At 46.4% G+C, this 18,732-nt stretch overlaps 1 protein-coding gene across 7 annotated transcripts; it reads left to right on the top strand.

Annotated features, from left to right (window-relative positions):
• Window positions 1–230: 230 nt before the first annotated feature.
• On the top strand, window positions 231–18,077 carry PEX5 (peroxisomal biogenesis factor 5). Of its 7 annotated transcripts, XM_045186986.2 has the most exons (17): window positions 1,070–1,204; window positions 1,828–1,990; window positions 2,593–2,628; window positions 2,885–3,017; window positions 3,225–3,356; window positions 8,828–8,933; window positions 9,401–9,491; window positions 9,891–10,001; window positions 10,263–10,355; window positions 10,682–10,801; window positions 14,372–14,515; window positions 14,723–14,793; window positions 15,199–15,411; window positions 15,727–15,892; window positions 16,229–16,386; window positions 16,586–16,806; window positions 17,772–18,077. In XM_045186986.2, exons 2-16 carry the CDS (start codon window positions 1,844–1,846, stop codon window positions 16,785–16,787), a joined length of 1,923 nt encoding a protein of 640 aa, XP_045042921.2. In that variant the 5' UTR covers window positions 1,070–1,204; window positions 1,828–1,843; the 3' UTR covers window positions 16,788–16,806; window positions 17,772–18,077. The 7 variants fall into 7 exon arrangements, with proteins under 7 accessions (XP_053777822.1, XP_045042921.2, XP_045042922.2 ...); XM_053921847.2 differs by lacking the exon at window positions 1,070–1,204 and adding an exon at window positions 231–360 and having other exon boundaries at window positions 16,586–18,077; XM_045186987.2 differs by having other exon boundaries at window positions 10,706–10,801; window positions 16,586–18,077.
• The last annotated feature ends 655 nt before the right edge of the window (window positions 18,078–18,732 follow it).

Raw genomic sequence — 18,732 nt, 5'->3', positions numbered from 1 at the left:
TAGGACCTCTGAAAGAAGGTAGAAAGGTAAGAAATAGGAGAATTTTTGTACAGTCTTCAGGTCTTCCCTGTTATTCTGTTCCCACGATATTTCAGAGTGGTTTCTCTACCTTTCCAGAAGTAGGTTTACAGAGCTGTGCCCCTTAGGTCTCCTCCCGCCTCCACCGTGGAAATCTGCAGGATAGCCTGATAACAAGACTAACCCAGCGCGCCACCTGCTGTCTGTCTCCTCTCCTGCACCCTGGGCTGGACTGGGACTTTTGTCCTTTTGGCACTAACCCACCCCTGCTCATCTACCAGCAGCCCTGAGCACCCCCTGCTCTTCTTCAAGACGTCAGGACTTCCCTGGTCTTGGAGTCAGGTGAGATTTCAGGGTTACCCAGTGACCTTCAAGTTTGACCCCAGAGCCAATCCTGTGGCAGATGGTGGAGCCTGAGGCTTAACCCATGATTAAAAATCATTTCTTGCATCAGGTCTGTGCTTTCCCAGTTTGGAGCAGTGGGAATAAGGCCACCATGGTGACCTTGACAAGTGGTGAGGGAGGAAGGAGCGAAGAGGAGTGACTCACTGCACCTTTCCTGTAGGTTACCAGCTTGAGGTCTCAGGATGCGTTGGACCCTATTTTAGTCTCCGGAGTTTGTCATCATCAGTGCTATTTTCCCCTCTACGCAAAGATTGCAGATGGATTGGGGGCGGGCCTCTGTCTCCGTGGAGACTGTGACAGGTTCCGCTAGGGGCAACTTGGAAGGGGGCAGGACTAGAAGGATGAGGAAGGCCCCAGATTGGACCCTCGCAACTCCAGCGTTACAAAATGTTCCTTCAGGGGAGAGCCAGAATGAACTGAGCCCAGGATCCCGCGCTCTTGGCTTTCACCAAAACTCAGGAAGCCCTTCCTAGCTCCATTCTTCTTTGAGCTTCCCCTGGAACAAATCCTGGAGTCCGTGATCCTTGTAAGGGCTCCCAGAGCAGTCCAAGACTTCCCTTTTAAGGTGCTCTTCCCCTTTAAGACTCACGGCTCCTCCCATCACGCTGCAGCGCAGTCTTAAGGCCCCGCCCCTTAAAACAGCTTCCGCCAGGCACGACGGCAGCGCGGCGGTTACGGTCCCTTTAAGCGTGAGGCCCGCCCCTGATTCCCCGCCCCATCTCTTCTCCTCCTCCAGCCAGCACCAGGTGCCCCGGCGGGTCCTGCGGCGCGGCGCGCGGCGGTGAGCGGAGAGCAGAGGGGGGCCCTAGGACACTTGCCCGAGCTTTCTTTGTCCCAGCCTTGTCCTCGCGGGTCCCGGGGGCGGGGCTGGAGCTGCGCCTGGGGCTGGGGATATGGGGTGGTCCGGAGCTCCGGAGGTGTGGGCCTGGCCTGGCGGAGCTGGGGGGAGGAGCTCAGGTGACTTCGGGGAGGCAATGGTCACTCTGCGATGCTCAGCGCACAACGGGGAGTGTGGGGGACTAGCGTTATGGTCTGGCGGCGTTCCCACTCTTCCCTGCCCTGCCGATGCCCCGATACAGCCTGGTTGCGGAATTGTCTCCCCGTAGTCTCCTGGGGTCCAGGCCCCTCTGGAGGGACCGCTGACTGCCAATCCCGCCGCCTGTCGTGGAGGCTGGCGGCAAGGCCCAGGCTGAAAGCGGTGGCCTTTTGAGGCGGGACGGCAAAAGGGCAGCCATCTCCTCTCGGACTCTTGGCAGAGGTGGGGGCCACAGCAAAAGGCACAGGGGTGGGAGCGGCCAGTGGCTAATCTGGGACAGACGTCTGTCTGTTTCCCGAGATAAGGGATGAGTTGGTTGTGTGTTGGGTTCGACTGTGGGACCTCAGTTCCTAACCTCTGCCCATCAGAGAGCTGGCGGTCACCATGGCAATGCGGGAGCTGGTGGAGGCGGAATGCGGGGGTGCCAACCCGCTCATGAAGCTGGCGGGTCACTTCACCCAGGACAAAGCACTTCGGCAGGAGGGGTTAAGGCCAGGTCCCTGGCCACCAGGAGCCCCACCCTCCGAGGCGGTGAGTATTCTTGAGGTGGAAAGCCGAAGTGGTGGACCCTCCATCCCAAGTGGCTTGGGATGGAGGGTCCGTATGTACACTTAATCTCTTTCTCTGTTGCAGCGATTTTCACCCGGTGTGCTGCAAGAATTTTTAAAACGTAGTGCCTGACTGTTTAGTCAAGGTCACTGATCTCTTTTCCCTTTGATTGTCAAATAAAAAAATGACAACAGACAGCACAATAATAGCGGTCTGGTGTGAGTGAATCAAAATTATACCTATTTTTTTTTTGTCAGGTCAGCCAAAAATACATATTTTTTGGTGTGCTGCAGCATTTTATAGTTAATGTGTGCCATGAGATGAAAAAGGTTGAAAATCACTGTTCTATTGTGTTGCAAACAATAGTTACCATTTTATGAGTGTTTGCTAAACAATACGCAAAGCGCTTGTACATCTTTACATAGACGAAGGCAGCCATTTCATAGATGAAGAAATGGTGACTGAGAGGTTTTGTGACTTGCCCGAAGTCATATAAATGGCAGAGTTGGTATTTTCACCTGTGTTTAAGTTAGTTGTATGTCTGGTTTTCACCACGGTATCCTATTGTTTTCCTTCTGTCTTAGGTCTCTAAGCCTTTGGGGGTAACTTCTGATGATGAGGTAAATATACCAGTCTCTTCTATTGCATTTTTCTTTTGCCCATTGAGTTTTTACTTTAAATTTGGCTTATCCATAGTTCAGTCTTTGGATTTTCCCAACCAAATGAAATTTGTCTGCTTGTTTCTAAAAATGTATTCTTTGAGTATTTCCAAATCTGTAGTTTCCATGTTTCCCTTTCCTTGTATTTGCCATTAATAATCCCTATCCATTGGGCCTGTCTCTTGCCGGGTTCATCTCGCCATCTCTCTTCTGGCAGTTGGTAGCCGAATTCCTCCAGGACCAGAATGCACCACTCGTATCCCGTGCCCCTCAGACCTTCAAGATGGATGACCTCCTGGCGGAGATGCAGGAGATTGAACAGTCAAGCTTCCGCCAGGCACCCCAGAGAGGTGGGTCCAGAGTCTGGTGGGAGGGGAGAGCACCATTTTCTGTGCAGGTAGAGCTGAGCGGGTTCCATATTTGGATGCTGCTGGGACTGGGAAACTGAGATGCCGAAGGAGGCAAAAAGAACAGTGTTTTCATGTGCAATCAAGGTTCTTTAGGCACGATAGAATGTGTATTTCTTTTGTTTCTTAGTTATCTCTTTCTCTCTCAAGCCCCCGGTGTGGCAGACCTGGCCTTGTCTGAGAACTGGGCCCAAGAGTTTCTTGCAGCTGGAGATGCAGTGGATGTAACTCAGGATTATAATGAGACTGACTGGTCCCAGGAATTCATCTCTGAAGTTACAGGTGAGGCTCATCATGGGAAAATCTGAAACGGTTCCTGTGGGGCAATCAGTATTCCCGGGGCGTCCAACCTTCTGGCGTCTTTGGGCCACACTGGAAGAAGAGTTGTCTTGGGACATACATTACATAACATTGCAACATGTAATCACAAAAAGATCTCAGAATGTTTTAAGTAAATCTGTAATTTTCTGTTGGGCTGCATTCATAGCCATCCTGAGCTGATTGCAGCCCGTGCTCCACAGGTTGGCCACCCCTGCCACTGTCACTCTAAGCGGGGGGTGTCACACTCATTTTCACCGGGGCCCACATCAGCCTTGCTGTTGTCTTCAAAGGGCCGAATGTAATATTAGGACTGTATAAATGTAACTACTCCTTAACAGTGAAGTAAGAGCTCGGTACTGCCGCCGGGTAGAAACAAGGCGGAGGGCTCGATTCGGCCCACAGGCCTTGTGTTTGCTACCTGTGCTCTTAATTCATTTTAGGATATGGGATGATTTCAGCTGCGTATGACTTTTCTGGGTTCTTGGCTCATTTCTATGGGGCACTGAACCTGATTTCCCTTAGGTGATGATAATAGAGAATTGAAACTTATATGAAACAGAGGACTGGCTTTGAACTGGGTAAGAGATTAGAGAGAGAGGGAGAGACAGACAGACACAGAAAGAAAAAGAAAACATGAGTTACATTTACTTTTTACCTGGAACTTTAGTAGTGTAGTTTTGTGGAGAGATTGGGTGGATTGCTGTTGGCCCAGGAAGATATTTAACACAGACTGTGGGATTCTGGCCTTGAGTCATTTTGAGCAGGATTGGGCCTTGGAGAGTGGGATTGTTGAATTCACAGCCCTGAAGTATAAGATCTTGGAGGGCAAAGACACACCCTGATGATGATAATAAAAATTAATAATAATAGCTAATCTTTACCATGTTTAAGGCTCTATGTGAAGTGCTTTAAATGCATTATCTATTTAGTCTCCATGAGAATCCTTGAGATACTTATTGTTTCTATTCCTGGTTTATAGATAAGAAATCTTTGCCCAGGGTGACACAGCTTTGTGAATGGTGGGTTGGGATTTGACTCTGGGTTTGAATGGTTCCAGACTCTGGGTTTATGCGGTGCTGCCCAGCCTGCAGCTTCAGCTCTTCCAGGTCTTAGTCAAACTCGCCCACTTTGAGAGCGTCCATGCTCGCTGCATTCTTTGAGATTGATTTTTCTCCCCCCTTAACCTGTCTGATGAGGGGCGTGGAAGAAGGGCATTCTCTTCAACTTCTCTCTTCCTGATTGCTCTCGGAGAGCAGCATCGTTAGCTTTTTCCAATTTAAGAAGTCAAGAATAACAAAGGATTGGAGTGGAGAAAGTTACAGATTCCAGACTCTTAGGATGCTCACATCGTCAAGTTCCTGAATTTTCCTGAAATGATTAATGAGACCTAACTGGTTCCACCCATCCATTAATTTTATTCTCCTGAAGACAGTGCTTCCTCCACACACAAGAGAAAACCCCCAGATCTAACAGCTAACAGTCCCTTTTCATGGAGGTTTCTTTAATAATGACTCCCTTTTCCACCCTTAAGTTAAAGGTAAATAGTAGGTGCTCCTTGGTTTCATTAATAGTGCTAATCACGCTATATTGTTAAACCAATTTGATTATTATGGTAACAGTTACAAGGTAGATATTCCTTCCCCTTTTTATGGATAAGGAAACTGAGATGTGGAAATGTTAAATTTCCAAAATCATTCAGCAACAGAGATGGTATTCGAACTCTTGTCTGTTTGGCTCTAGGCTCTATACGTAGAGCCATTATACTATCGATGAGAAATCTGAGCTGTGACAGAGACCCTCCACCAGACTGAAACTCAGTGTTTAATACTAGACTTAAGTGCTACTCTTATTATGGAGAGATTTCTGTTGTAATGTGTGGGCATTAGTCATTTTTCTTACCTCAAACAAACAAACATCAAAAATCGTTGCTACTTATAAGCATTGGGACTGATGAGATTTTTGTTACAATTACCGGGATTGTTTGCAGCCATTGAAATCATCCTTAACCTGTAAATGAAGAACAGCTTTAGAAAAACACGTTGGACCTGTTAAATTCTCTTTGGGAGATATCTTTCTTCTTTTTTATATATTCTTTTGTAATCGTGCCTGCTTCACAGAGGCAGGGACGTGGGAAGCTGGAGAGAAGCCGAGGTATCTGGAGTTTGCCTTCATAAAATTGTCCTATTGCAGTAGTAATTGCTTTGTATGTAGAGGATCTTTAGTATTTAGTGAATGAATGAAGGGAGATCTGGGAGAAAGAGCTAAAGGAAATTGATTTTCTAGTAATTAAATTTTATTTTTCTCCTAGCATTTGTAGGTGATATGTTTATATTGATGATATAGATTACCTATTACTTTATGGATAAGTAGACAGGTGAGAGAAGGATATATTCTTTAAATCCTTATTATTTTCTAATTTTCATTGTTACGATTTTAGAACTAAGTTTAAAAGGAAGCTTGAAGTTCAGTTTTCTTGTTTTAATGTTTTATTTGGAAGTAATTATAGTTTTCCTGGAAGTTGCAAAAAAAAAAAATGTACAGAAAGGTTCTATGCATCTTTTACTCTGTTGTCCCTAGTGATAGCATTTGCCTGTTTGTTATGCACAGTATCAAAAGCAGGAAACTGCCTTTGGTGCAATCCACAAAGCTGATTAGATTTCATCAGTTTTATATGTCCTTATTTGTGTGTTTATAGTTTTGCGCAGTTTTATCATGTGTAGGGTTCTGTAACCATCACCACAATCAAGATAGAGAATCATCACCGCACGGAGCTCATTTTTCAGTCTGCCGTATTTCTTGACGGAATCTGTCACCCGCCAGCCCTCATTTTCTGGGCCAAATAATTTTCCGTCTCATGATTGCTCAGCTCTAGGAATGAAACACATCTTGAGGGACTTTTGAATTTGGACAGCCTCAGCCACATGGCATGTGAGCTTCGACGGTAGTCGTGAGGGACAAACCTGCACCCTCACAGGAGGAGCAGCGGGCAGCAGTATCAGCAGGTGATTGCGCAGGTCGCCCCCGGATGGCAGAGGACGAGGCGATGGAGTAAAAGGATTACCAGTTTCATTGGGATGTTTTCTACTTTTGGTGTGGGTTTGCCATGAGCGGACAGCTGTGATAGCAATAGCTGATCTTGTTACTTTGTGTTTTATATGGGCATCATCTCATTTGGTCTTCATGACACTTTCTGTGAGGTAGCTATTATATCTCTGTCTTTTACATAAGGAAATGGAAACTTGGAGGGTTAAGTAATTTGTCTGAAGGTGCATGGCGAGTAGGTTGTGGAGTTGGGATTTGAGTGCAGGTAGGCTGAGTCTAGAACCTGCATTCTTTACCACTGTGCTATTTATTTAGCACACATGGCAACTTTGATGGATAAGGGGTAGAAGTTCTGAGTTTTTGCCTTGGGGTAGATGTACCTAGATGGAATGAACACACCATGAGGAACTCTTATGAGGTGAACATCTGAATAGGGTATTTGGTATGTAGGTTGTTGGTTTTCACTCTATAACCCATGTGACCCAGGATGGTCCCTGCACCTCTGTTGGCCATAGTTGCTTCAGTCTCAGAGGTATCCAAGTGGACCTGATTTTTTGGTAAGAGTTTCTCAAAAAATATTCTAATGGCCAAGTGGTATTCTTTTGGTAGTTTTATTTTGACCCCTTTGCTCCTAATGCCAGGAAATTCTAAGTCTTGTGGCTGATATGGCCACATATCAGATTACAGATATTTGAGGATGTCTTTTCTCACCTCGGGGATTTTCTTTTAATCTGTCTCGTGTCTGTTTTAAAGTCCCGGTGCTTTGTCTTTTGTTCTGTTGCTTCTTGTCTTTGAGAGGGGCACTTGTGGCCAGAGTATGCTTTTGCATAAGGCTCCAGTTGAGAGTAAGGAGTGACTGGAAAATAAGGAGGGACTGAATGGGAAGCTGGGAGGTACTATGAAGTCTGAGTCTTTAAGCATCTCCTTATTAGGTCTCTACTCTTGAGTCAACAGTCTAATTGGGGCCAAGGAAAAATAAATGTTGCCCTTAAGAGCTAGTGAGGGAAGTCAGGATGTAAATGTTGAGAGCCTGTGAAATTAAAGAGACAGAGTCCATGATCAAAAAAATTGACAACTGTATCTTTGATTATATTAGTAATATATTACTTATTTATGATTAGGTATATTCTAAGTGTCTTTATCCTTTGTTGTTTTGACATTTCTTCCTCAGGTATTCAGATTACTTTGTTAAAATTATTCAGGCAAAGTCACAGTTAAATGGAATATAAAATTCTGCTAAACATTAATACTAAGGGGATACATCTCCTTGTCAGTATTAAAAGCAATGACAGATCTTCAAATTGCAGACAAAGACAGGAAGTCCATCTTAGTGTCTGGTTTGTGAAGATGTGGAGGCAGAGCAGAAGGAGTTAACACTACAGGCTCACGTTTTCTCCATGTGTACTCATTCTTTAGGGCCCCTTTGAATAATTCTTCTTTGCCTTTTTTCCCCCTCCTGGCCCCAGAATAGTAAAGGGTGAAGTCCTGGAGATTGAGAAACAAACAGGTCGGTGCCCTCATCAATCTGTTGCCTTGTATGTTTATTCAGATACTGCAGCCGTGCCCTTTGTCACTGGAGCTAAGACAATTTCTAGAATTGGACTTAAAAAGATAGCCCTCAAAATTAACCAAAAGTGACTGAAGTCAGAATAGTGTTTATACCTGGGGGATGGGAGCATGAGGGAACCTTTGGGGGAACTGTAAATATTCTGTATCTTGATCTGGGTGGTGGTGATGTGAGTTTCCACATGTAGAAATTAATGAAGCAGTCTACTTAAGTTTGGTACACTTTACGTACTTCCATATTTGTATTTTACATCTCAGTTAAGAAAATGAAAAAACAAAACAAAACAAAAAACCCCCCAAACATCCAGTGGGAAGAGTGGCCATGTATCTCTAATTCTAGCTCAGCATTCTGCTTCTCAGATTCTCTTGGGAGCTACAGTAAGATGGAATATGAGGCGCCTTTCGTTGGGAGGGTGTGACTTCTGCAGGTGGAGAACAGACCAGAGACTTGGTTCAGGAACAGAGCTCTTCTGTTTTCCCGTAGATCCTTGCTGCTTCCCAGCAGTGCCCTCCAGGAAGGGGGAAGCCCTAGTGTCTGCTGTTTCTTAATGAGGTTTCTGGCACTTCAGGCAAAAGGGTTTGGTCTGTACTCCTTTCCTGAGCCTTTTTATTTGGTTGCCTGTTTCAAACTCAGTAAATTTCCATCCCAGGCCTCTTGGGGGAATGAGTTGGATATTGAAAGTTTAGTAATATTTTCTTTAGACGAGGGATCTCTGAGGAATTACATAGGACTTTGTCTGCTTTGGCTTGGTCAAATTAATACTCTTTTTCCCTGCTGGCTCACTGAATCCTGTGAGATTTCCCCAAGTCTCTGCTCCTTGCAGACCCTTTGTCTGTGTCCCCTGCCCGCTGGGCTGAGGAATATCTGGAACAGTCGGAGGAGAAGCTGTGGCTGGGAGAGCAAGAGGGAACAGCTGCCGCTGATCGCTGGTGAGTGCAGGTCCTTCTTTCTGGATGGATCCCTGTGGAAGGAGGTTGGACAGTTTTCCCGGCCTCCTCCAGGCTCCTCCATCCACATCCCCAAACCAACTTGCAGCCCCCTCATTTTGTACCCTAAGGTTTCCACTTGGATCCCTAAGAATCCTAACTGTCCTAACCAAACGTTTGTAACTTTACCTTGTGCACCCTGTTGCCTTTTTAATTTGGAGTCTGCCTGTTCCTTCTCTCTGCAAAGAGAGAGGGAGAGGGAGAGGTGAAGGGATGTAGCTAGTGCACTCCTGCCCCCCGTCCATCCTTACTGTAAATCTGGAATTTGTAGTCCTCAGCTAGAGAGTGGAGTATGGTCACCCTCTTTCCCCCCACAGGAACTGTGATTGCCATGGGCTGGTGGTGGGGATAGCCTGGGGAAGGTAACGGCTGGCTAATGTGTAAAATTAGTTTGCCCTTACCTGTTCCAGGTATGATGATTATCATCCAGAGGAGGATCTGAAACACACCGCCAGTGACTTTGTGGCCAAAGTGGATGACCCCAAACTGGCTAACTCTGAGGTGAGCCGCACCTCTCTGCTGCTTTGCCTGGCAGAACTACTCTTGGAAGTCAGGGGTCTCGCTTCTCTTACCCCAGCTCAGTCTGAAGAGGAGTTGAGATCCTAGGTCCATTCCTTCTAGTCTGGAGAATGGAGATTTTAGATCCTGCCTTTTCCTTCCAACATTCTTTCTCTCATTTCCTTGCCTACTAACCCTTTCTCTGTTCTGTGCCATCTCAAATCGTTAGAGCCAGAAATCCCTTTCTGTTTGCTCTCTACATTTTTTAGGGTCTTTAGCATATCTTGTCTGCAGCCATCAGGGTTGGGGGGAGGGGTAGGTGCAGGCTCCTCTTGGGCGTGGTTGAGAGTGCACACCTGGAAGTTCTTCTCCGAGTGGCCTATGTGTGTCTCTGTGCCCCAGTTCCTGAAATTCGTGCGGCAGATTGGCGAGGGGCAGGTGTCCTTGGAGTCCGGTGCAGGGTCGGGCCGAGCTCAGGCAGAACAGTGGGCGGCAGAGTTTATACAGCAGCAGGTAGGACATTGTCACCTCCTAGTCCCCCTTCAAAGCCAGCTGGTGCCCTGGCCTTATGTTCAGTGTTCAGCAGTCCCAGATGGGGAAGGGATTTTATTGCTAGCTTGTCTTGGTAGCATCCAGGTCGGAGTGGGTGGGAAAGAGATTGTGAGACTATTTTTCTTAGAAGTGTCCAGGTTGGTGGTGTTCACTGGGTATTTAGTCGGTGGTTAGGGGGTAGAAAGTTGGTGGTGGTGGTGTGACCATCCCTCTTTGTCACAGGGTACATCAGATGCCTGGGTGGACCAGTTCACAAGACCGGGAAACACATCTTCCCTCGACATGGAGTTTGAACGAGCCAAGTCAGCTATAGAGGTGAGAGCAGGTGGTGCAGGAGCTAGCGCCCCTGAGACAAAAGACTCCATTGGAGACAGTGGGTGTGTCACCATCAAAGATGATAAACAAACATAGTGTTCCTGGATCGCTTGTGTCCTAATAGCTTGGGGTGGGGTGGGAGCCTCAAAAATGCCCTTCTGGGGGTAGGACCTTGGAATCTGTATTTCACGAAAGCTCTCTAGATGCACTTAAACACATTGAAATTTAAGAACCACTGCCGTAGGGAATCATGCCAGTGGAGCTGATGGTGGGGTGGGGTGGTCATGATGTGTCCCCTTTTTCTATCTGCCTTCCCTTCCTTACAGTCTGATGTCGATTTCTGGGACAAGTTGCAGGCAGAGTTGGAGGAGATGGCGAAGCGGGATGCTGAGGCTCACCCCTGGCTCTCTGACTACGACGACCTCACGACTGCTTCCTACGATAAAGTAAGAACCGGTTCTTCAGACAGCAGGGTTTCCTTTCAGTCCCGAATTGGGGTACTCCCTTCTAAGTGATTCTTCTCTTGAGCCCCTTTCCATGAAAACGAGCCTGAAACATTCCCTTGCCCCTGCTGTCCTGTAGTAATTGAGAGTGTGATTTATTGTTAGGGTGTAAAGGTTAATAACAATAGACCGCTGTTGTTGAATAACAACGATACAAAGACATGATACCTGTGATGCAGGTCTGTACCTGATGCTCCCAGACAAGGGAGCTCTGCTTTGGAGGTCGAGAACGTTTGGAGAAGATGGGTAACTCCTTTGGTGCGGAGTGGTAGTTGGCAGGCTTTCGCTGTGCCTCCACACCTTAATATCTATGTACTTTTTTAACTCTCAAGTTCACTTTAAATATTGACCTCTTCCTTGAGATTAGAACCACGTGCCCCAATTTAGGGTGCTTTCAAAGAATTATATTAAATAAATGTTAGGAAAAGTTCCCAGCGGTCAGTGCAGTGGTGAAGGGTGATTGAATTTTGCATATGGCATATACTGTTGACTTAGATGTGTGTGTTATTTCAGGGGGTATCACTGTGAAAAAATACTTCTTGCGGGTTGTAGGGCATTTGGGGATGTGGTTCATGATTGAGCTGCTGAATGAATTGGAGGAGTGAGAATTGCTTGGTTTTGTGGAAGGCAAAACAGGAAGTTGGGCGGTGAGTAGCGATGTCTTTCCTCAGTTCAGATCTGTGAGGGAAGGGATCCCGGAGCCAGAACCAGGGATTGAGATACGAGGCAGGATGCTGGAGGTGAATCTGGACATAAAGGAGCTCTACCAAGAGATTGAGACCAAGTTTAGGATAACTTTAAAAAGGCAAGAAAAAACTTAATACTAAAAGAAATATGGTTTTGTTTATTATCCCAGTCTGACTTCCTCAGAGCTCTCCAGTAATGTAATAGAAAAGAGAGGGGACTTTTTGGGACCCTGCCCTGTGTTCTAACCACATTAAGAGTTTCTTCTATAGCATTCTGATGAGGAAGAACTTTAGGAAATACCTGGAGATACTACTTTTATTAATACGTATTAACAATTTGATAAGTTGCATAGGCCCTGTTGACTTATAAATGGGAGGCTATAAAATTTTAGATAAAAATTTCCATGCTTTTGATAAATACAGAGATAGCACTAGTTTCAGATGAGTAGCATTTTCAGTTAGCATTCTTTACTCACGTATTAATGATATGCTAGGCAGAAGAAATTTTTAAATTTAAAACTTAAAAACATAATTATGTTTTTAGATTCTTAAACCCCATTTAGTATCATTGGTACCTTGGGATATTGCAAAATTAGGATTAGAGATACTTGCATTAATGTTCCACACAGATATGCTTTACTTTATTACTCACTGACAATGAACAATTCATGTTTTATCGGGCTTGGCGTTGGACTTCTTTTTTCCAAATATGGATCTGACTCTGATTATCAGATAAATTCATGGGTCTCTGAATGTACTGGTTTTTTTTATTAATGGCCCTTTAATTTTTCAAGGCAACTTAACACCAATAGCTCAAGGAGATACTGTACACTGTTAGCATAAAGGACAGGCTTCTGTGATGGGATACACTCTTAGAAGTCATCCTATTTTGGCAGAGTGATCCCATGAGATTTTTTAATAGACCACGCAATGATCAGACCTAATGATTGACTTGGATTAGACTCTTTAGGATGTAATAGTGTTGAAAATACCTCCAGAGTACTTTTTAAAAAACTTACGCAAATATTCTAATTTTGAAAAATTTCTCTGATTAGCATTTGGTGAAATCTCAAATAGGATAGGGAGCATGCACGAGAGACTACTTAGAGAGCCTGTGGTTGCCACATGATGGCATTGCTTTTTGCACTGTCTGCTGAGGATGGTAGCTACTCACGAGTAGTGTTTAAGCTTTTTGATAAGGCTTTGGTGAATATGCTCATTTGATGCTTTCAGTAGCTCTGAGAGGCAGGAATAACCTTTATTAGGAAATTGTGTTACAGCGACCACCTTCAGGGACTGGTGATGGACATTAGTTGAGGATGAATACAGAAGGGCTTGTTTTGTTGAACTTTTATATTCTGAGGTGGGCGCCAGCACACTCTGGCCCGTGAGTAAATCTGGCCTGGCACCTGTTTTATATGGCCTGTGGTTTTAATAGTTTTAACGTTAAACGTTTAATGGTTGAAAAAAATGAAAAGTGGTATTGTGCGCCATGGAAATTATTTAAGCCACGCTTCAGTGTTTGAACAGTATCCGTGGCTGCTTTCTCACTGCAGTGGTGGAGCTGAGGAGCTGTGGCACATACTGCCTGCCGTCTACAGAAAGGGCCTGCCGGCGCCTGGGGTCGGGCCATTTTCTCCCTTCTGAGCGTTTGTATCGCTCAGAGACGTCCCCGGAGCCTTACCTATTTCTGACATGAATGTACTTTTTATACATTCGCCCCAAATTCCTGTTGTATATGTCTTGTTTCCTAACCCTCATTGTAATTATTTAATTTTTATTTGTCACAAATAATTTGCATCTGATGACTTTTAATGGTTTAAAACTTTCTAGTAAGATTTAAATGTTTCTGGTTCTTCAGCAGTTTCACAATAATAGTGTTTATTATGCACATTTCATTTTAACTTGTCCTTAACTACATTTAGAAGGGCCTTACCTGGTATTTTACATCTTGTTGCCATTCTGGTATATTGTTTTGGGATGGTAACCATTTACTTTCTAAAAAGGAACATTTAATTTGCTTGTCCCAAGTCATATGGCTTATTAGTGACTACGATTTTACCGTATCACCTCTCTGCCTAACGTGAAGTACCCGTGGACAGAACTCTGCACAGAGATTGTAGCTCTTCCCTCAGGTGAGAAGTCCTCAGCTAGAAGGGAACAGTGTCTTTCTGAAGCATTTTCTGCTCTCGGGATTTTGGGGTCTAGCTTTCATTTACTATTCAGAGGCAGATTAATAATGATGACTTTTAAGAATGAAATTGGGGAGTAAATTACAATTTTCAAAGGGCTTCAACACATTCTGTTCCATCGCTGCCACGGCTGCAGGGGCTGGGTCAGAGCTGCGTCTGAACGGCAGGGTCCCTGGCTCCAAATCGCCTTTCCTGTAAATGGTATCACACTGTTGCAGGATAATGAGAAATGCCCTTGAGTAGCTAAGGAGAGCTTGTCTTGTTGCTGTAAGCAAATCCTAGTAAGACGTGTGTTCTGTTTCAGTGGTGAGAAGTCAGGGATGCGGAAATCCAGGTCTGTTTATAAAGCGTTCCTAAAATAAGCTTGTTCCCAGCATGGATCAGAGTTTGTAGACTAGCCTAGCTTTGCAGTTACTGTGGACAGAGATGGCAGTGTGAGCACAAAACTGAATGATTTCCTGTAGTCTTAGATGATCTCCTTATCATTGTGGGAAATTCGCCCGCATTTATTCAGGTAACTTTTTGGAAGCCTTCGCCTTCTTCTCCACCTCTGTCTTGGTTGTCATCTTCTATTCCTGCTACTTTGTGGTGGCTCCTTCTCAAGTGGGTTCTTAGTTGGCTTTTCTTCCCTGTAGGGGTACCAGTTTGAGGAGGAGAACCCCCTGCGTGACCACCCTCAGCCTTTCGAGGAAGGGTTGCGGCGACTTCAGGAGGGAGACCTGCCGAATGCTGTGCTGCTTTTTGAGGCAGCTGTGCAGCAGGATCCTAAGCACATGGAAGTGAGTGGCTCATCCTTCTGACTTCAAGATGGGGACTGCTTCCTCCAGTTTTGAGGGAGGCCCAAAGAGCAGTACAGATGAATCCGGGCCTGCGCGGTGGCCTGGGGTAGGGGGTGAGAGTGAGGTGGTGAGTAGACGGGGGAGCCAGGGGAAGGGAGGGTGGAAAAGTGATTACAGGGGTGATGGGATCTGTCACCTTCTCTCCAGGCTTGGCAGTATCTGGGTACCACCCAAGCAGAGAATGAGCAAGAACTGTTAGCCATCAGCGCGCTGCGGAAGTGAGTACACTGAAAGGAAGGGCGAGGTGGCTCAGGGCTCCAGACAGCCCTTCCAGTGATGAAGGTCCAGATCCAGATCCTGGTTGTCTTTCTGGTCACTGACAAGTTTCTCATGATTGAAGCCCTGAGGTTTCGAGTGAAGTGGAGACAACTGGTTCCATTCCTTCGACAGCTTCTGGTTTTATTCGTGGGGCTGTGCCTGGTTCTTTGGCTGCTGACGTGTTCCCTTTCTCAGATCTGTAGCTTTACTAATAACGTAGATGTAGAGGATTCCTCTTCATGTTAATCTGAGGGAGTTGGCAGGTGAGGCCATCATGACTACGTCCCGAAGCTTGGCTGGGATCCAGGGTGCTGATGGGTGGCAGTGTCACTGCGGTACCAGCTTTCCCATCTCTGTGCGAACAGGTGTCTGGAGCTAAAGCCAGATAATCGGACAGCACTGATGGCACTTGCTGTCAGCTTCACCAATGAGTCCCTGCAGCGACAGGCCTGTGAAACCCTGCGAGACTGGCTGCGCTACACACCAGCCTATGCCCACCTGGTGGTGCCTGCAGAAGAAGGGGCCAGTGGCGCAGGGCTGGGCCCCAGCAAGCGCATCCTGGGATCTCTGTTGTCTGAGTGAGTGAGGAGTTCTTGGATGAGAATGGTAACCTGGTAAGGGGGAGGACCTTGGTTTTGGAAGTTTGGGTAGATTGAGACTCAAGGCTCTACGAGTGGGATGGGTGACCCAGAGTCTACTTGAAGGAGGTCTCCTGGGAAGAGACAGAAAAACAGGTTTCTAAATTAGAATTTGGGAGGAGGGTAGGAGGGATGGCTGATAGATTGATGAATCTCTGGGATATGATCGACTAATTAAGGAATTATTTTGGAGGGGTAGGAGTATAGACATATCCATCCACCTACTTTTTTGCATTTTTTTCCTTCCTTTTCCAGCTCCCTGTTTCTTGAAGTGAAAGAGCTGTTCCTGGCAGCTGTGCGCCTGGACCCTACGTCCATTGACCCCGATGTGCAGTGCGGGTTGGGGGTCCTTTTCAACCTGAGTGGGGAGTATGACAAGGCGGTGGACTGTTTCACAGCTGCCCTCGGCGTTCGTCCCAATGTGAGCCTCGGGGAGGAGCGAGAAGAGGGGCTCACTCTGTACCCCATGGAAGAATCATTTGTTGGGGCCTTTGGCGTCAGGGGACATTTCATTCCAGTGTTCCATGTCCTGATTACCATGGGAGGACTAGCGAAGAGGTGGGGGAGTACAGGGTCCCCTGAACTTAAGGAGGTCTGTACGGTGAGAGTGGTTGCATTGGGTCACACAGTGAACTGTTGAGAAAAGAATGGGATTGTAACACATACCAGCTAGACAGATTGGTAAGCCGGAGAGGAATGGGCAGAATTTGATCTGAGCCTGGTTCGTGTTCCTAAGCCTTCTCCATCCCTATCTCAGGACTATTTGCTGTGGAATAAACTAGGGGCCACCCTGGCCAATGGAAACCAGAGTGAAGAAGCAGTAGCTGCGTACCGTCGGGCCCTCGAGCTACAGCCTGGCTATATCCGATCCCGCTATAACCTGGGCATCAGCTGCATCAACCTTGGGGCTCACCGGTGAGAGTATCTACTGAGGAATGAATGAATGAATGAATGAATGAATGAACGAACTCTTTCTCCCTGCCTCTGGCCCTGGCTCCTCATTCTCTGCTCCTGTTATTTGACTAACTGGCTCCAGCTTTCTTTCTCCTCATATTAGCTGACCGCCTTCCTTCTTTGGTGTTCTGCTCACCCACTGTCATTCCTATTCCTACAGGGAGGCTGTGGAACACTTTTTGGAGGCCTTGAACATGCAGAGGAAAAGCCTGGGCCCTCGGGGCGAAGGGGGCGCCATGTCAGAGAACATCTGGAGCACCCTGCGTTTGGCATTGTCTATGTTAGGCCAGAGTGATGCCTATGGGGCAGCTGATGCCCGGGATCTGTCCACCCTCTTAACTATGTTTGGCCTGTCCCAGTGACAGTGGGATGGGCTGCCCTGTGAGTGTCTGCCTGGAGGGGTCCCCGCTCTGGATGTGACTCCCTCTCCCCAAACGGGCCTACCAAGGGGGTGGGCTGATGATCATAAGCGGTATGGCCTCTCAGGAGTGGCCTCACTGTAGGGGTGGGTAGTCTTTGCTCTAGTTCCTACATAATTGTAGGAGAATGAGCTGTGTTATCTCTGAGGCCCTTGGTAATTCAAGGGCCGCATGTCCAGCTACAGCTCTCGCTGCTCATCATGCCCTTTCTTGGTGCTGCTTTTTGGGTAGGACCCAGAGATATTGGGTAACTGTTCTCATCAGCTGCCATTTCTCGTAGGGTCTGCCACATTTGTAATATCTGTTCTTTCCCCCAGTTTAACTGGGAAATGATAATAGTACAGCTTCCTTGGGCAATTGTGTGGAGGAGGATCCCCTACCCTGCACCGCTGTGATGACTGTGTCTAGGGTGGGGTGTCAGGAGTTGGCCTGTTGGATTTAAAGGTTGATTTGTCTCAGCAGAGCCGAGTTTTGGTAGGGGTGCTCATAGCTCTGTCATTCTTGGACCCCTCCTGGCTGTCGCTCTGGATTCCCTGGGTGTGATGCTGCATGCAGGAACGCTGGGGTCATTACTTAGGGGTCCTCATGAGCTGCCGAGGTCAGTTGCTGCACAGAGTGTTTGGGTGTTGGCTAGGAGGAAGACTCATTTGTGGAATTAGCCTGCAACAGTCTGGATGGAATCAGATCGCGGGCTCTGTTCTGGGTCCTTTGGTGGGAGGACAGAGCAGTGGGGTGAGGGGTGTGGTGAGTGCAGCAGTCTCTCCTCTTAGACCAGTGAGTAGGAGTTGAGCTAGTAGCTCTTCTAGAAAGTTGGTTCAGAAATTGCCATCTTGCCAAATTTCTAGCAAAGGGGGTTACCTTAGGTCTTTGCTGTACTTCTTGAAATGTTTCTAGGGGAGAGTGTCAAGAAATTCCCTTCCCCTATAGTACCTCCGCAAGGTGAAGATTGAGGGAAGACGAGGGAGGAGCTTGGCCATCGTACCCGGGGGATCCGGAGCTTGGATTCTTCTCACCTGTGCCCTGTGTGGGGAGCTGCACCGACCCCCAGAAATGACTGCTGAGCATCTTGCCGTGTCTTCAGTAGCTAATGATCAGAGATTTTTTTTTAAACTACCATGGTCCCAAGGTTCCATCCTGAAATTTATTTTTCTTTGTATGAATATGTGTAAATGATTTTAAAATAAAACTGTGAGATATTTGTATAAAGAATAAATGGAGCTGACATGAGTCTGAGTTCTGTGGCCAGGTGTGAAGTTGCGGTTGGTGGGAGGTGGGTGGTTTGGAGGGTGGCATTCAGCAGTTTCCTCTTTTCCCTTTATCTTTCAAGTTCTCATTGGTACATTGACTGTACATGTGCTGAGTGATTATTCAGCACCTGACACATGCGGGGTTCTGTGAATGCAACAGGCGGGATCTGTGTTCCTGGAGCCTGTAGTTGAGCTGACAGAGGTGTCCAACCCGCGGCCCACGGGCCGCACGCAGCTCAGGATGGCTGCGAATGTGGGCCAACCAAAAATCGTAAATTTAGTTAAAACATTTTGAAATATTTTTGTGATTACGTGCCGCAATGTATTTAATGTGTGGCCCAAGACAACTCTTCTTCCATTGTGGCCCAGAGACACCAAAAGATTGGACCCCCTGGTTTAGCAGGAGACAGATATTTAACACTCATACGCATTTTTTACACGTGTGTATGTCTAAAAAATACAAGGGTGCTGTGTTATTGTTTGGTGGTGTTTTATTGTGAGTTACATCAGAAAATTTTTGTAGTTTCTATGCTTAGAGCTTTTAAAGGTTTTCATTTGTGGTTCTCTCAAGACCATCAAGAGCCATAGAACATGGGTCACTACCTTGGAGAAAATTTAAAAATATAAACATTTATATTTTG

Source organism: Desmodus rotundus, chromosome 3 (genome assembly GCF_022682495.2).
Source record: "Desmodus rotundus isolate HL8 chromosome 3, HLdesRot8A.1, whole genome shotgun sequence".
In the NCBI taxonomy this organism is placed as follows: Eukaryota; Metazoa; Chordata; class Mammalia; order Chiroptera; family Phyllostomidae; genus Desmodus; species Desmodus rotundus.
Note: the sequence above shows the minus strand (reverse complement) of the source record. Positions and strands in the feature narration are given on the sequence as shown.

Excerpts from the sequence above, each read along its gene's own strand:
- PEX5 (XM_053921847.2), top strand. The coding sequence starts at position 1,844 with ATGGCAATGCGGGAGCTGGTGGAGGCGGAATGCGGGGGTGCCAACCCG. Across the intron at positions 10,802-14,371 it reads CGACTGCTTCCTACGATAAA|GGGTACCAGTTTGAGGAGGA; the intron begins GTAAGAACCGGT and ends TCTTCCCTGTAG. Across the intron at positions 16,387-16,585 it reads ATCAACCTTGGGGCTCACCG|GGAGGCTGTGGAACACTTTT; the intron begins GTGAGAGTATCT and ends CTATTCCTACAG.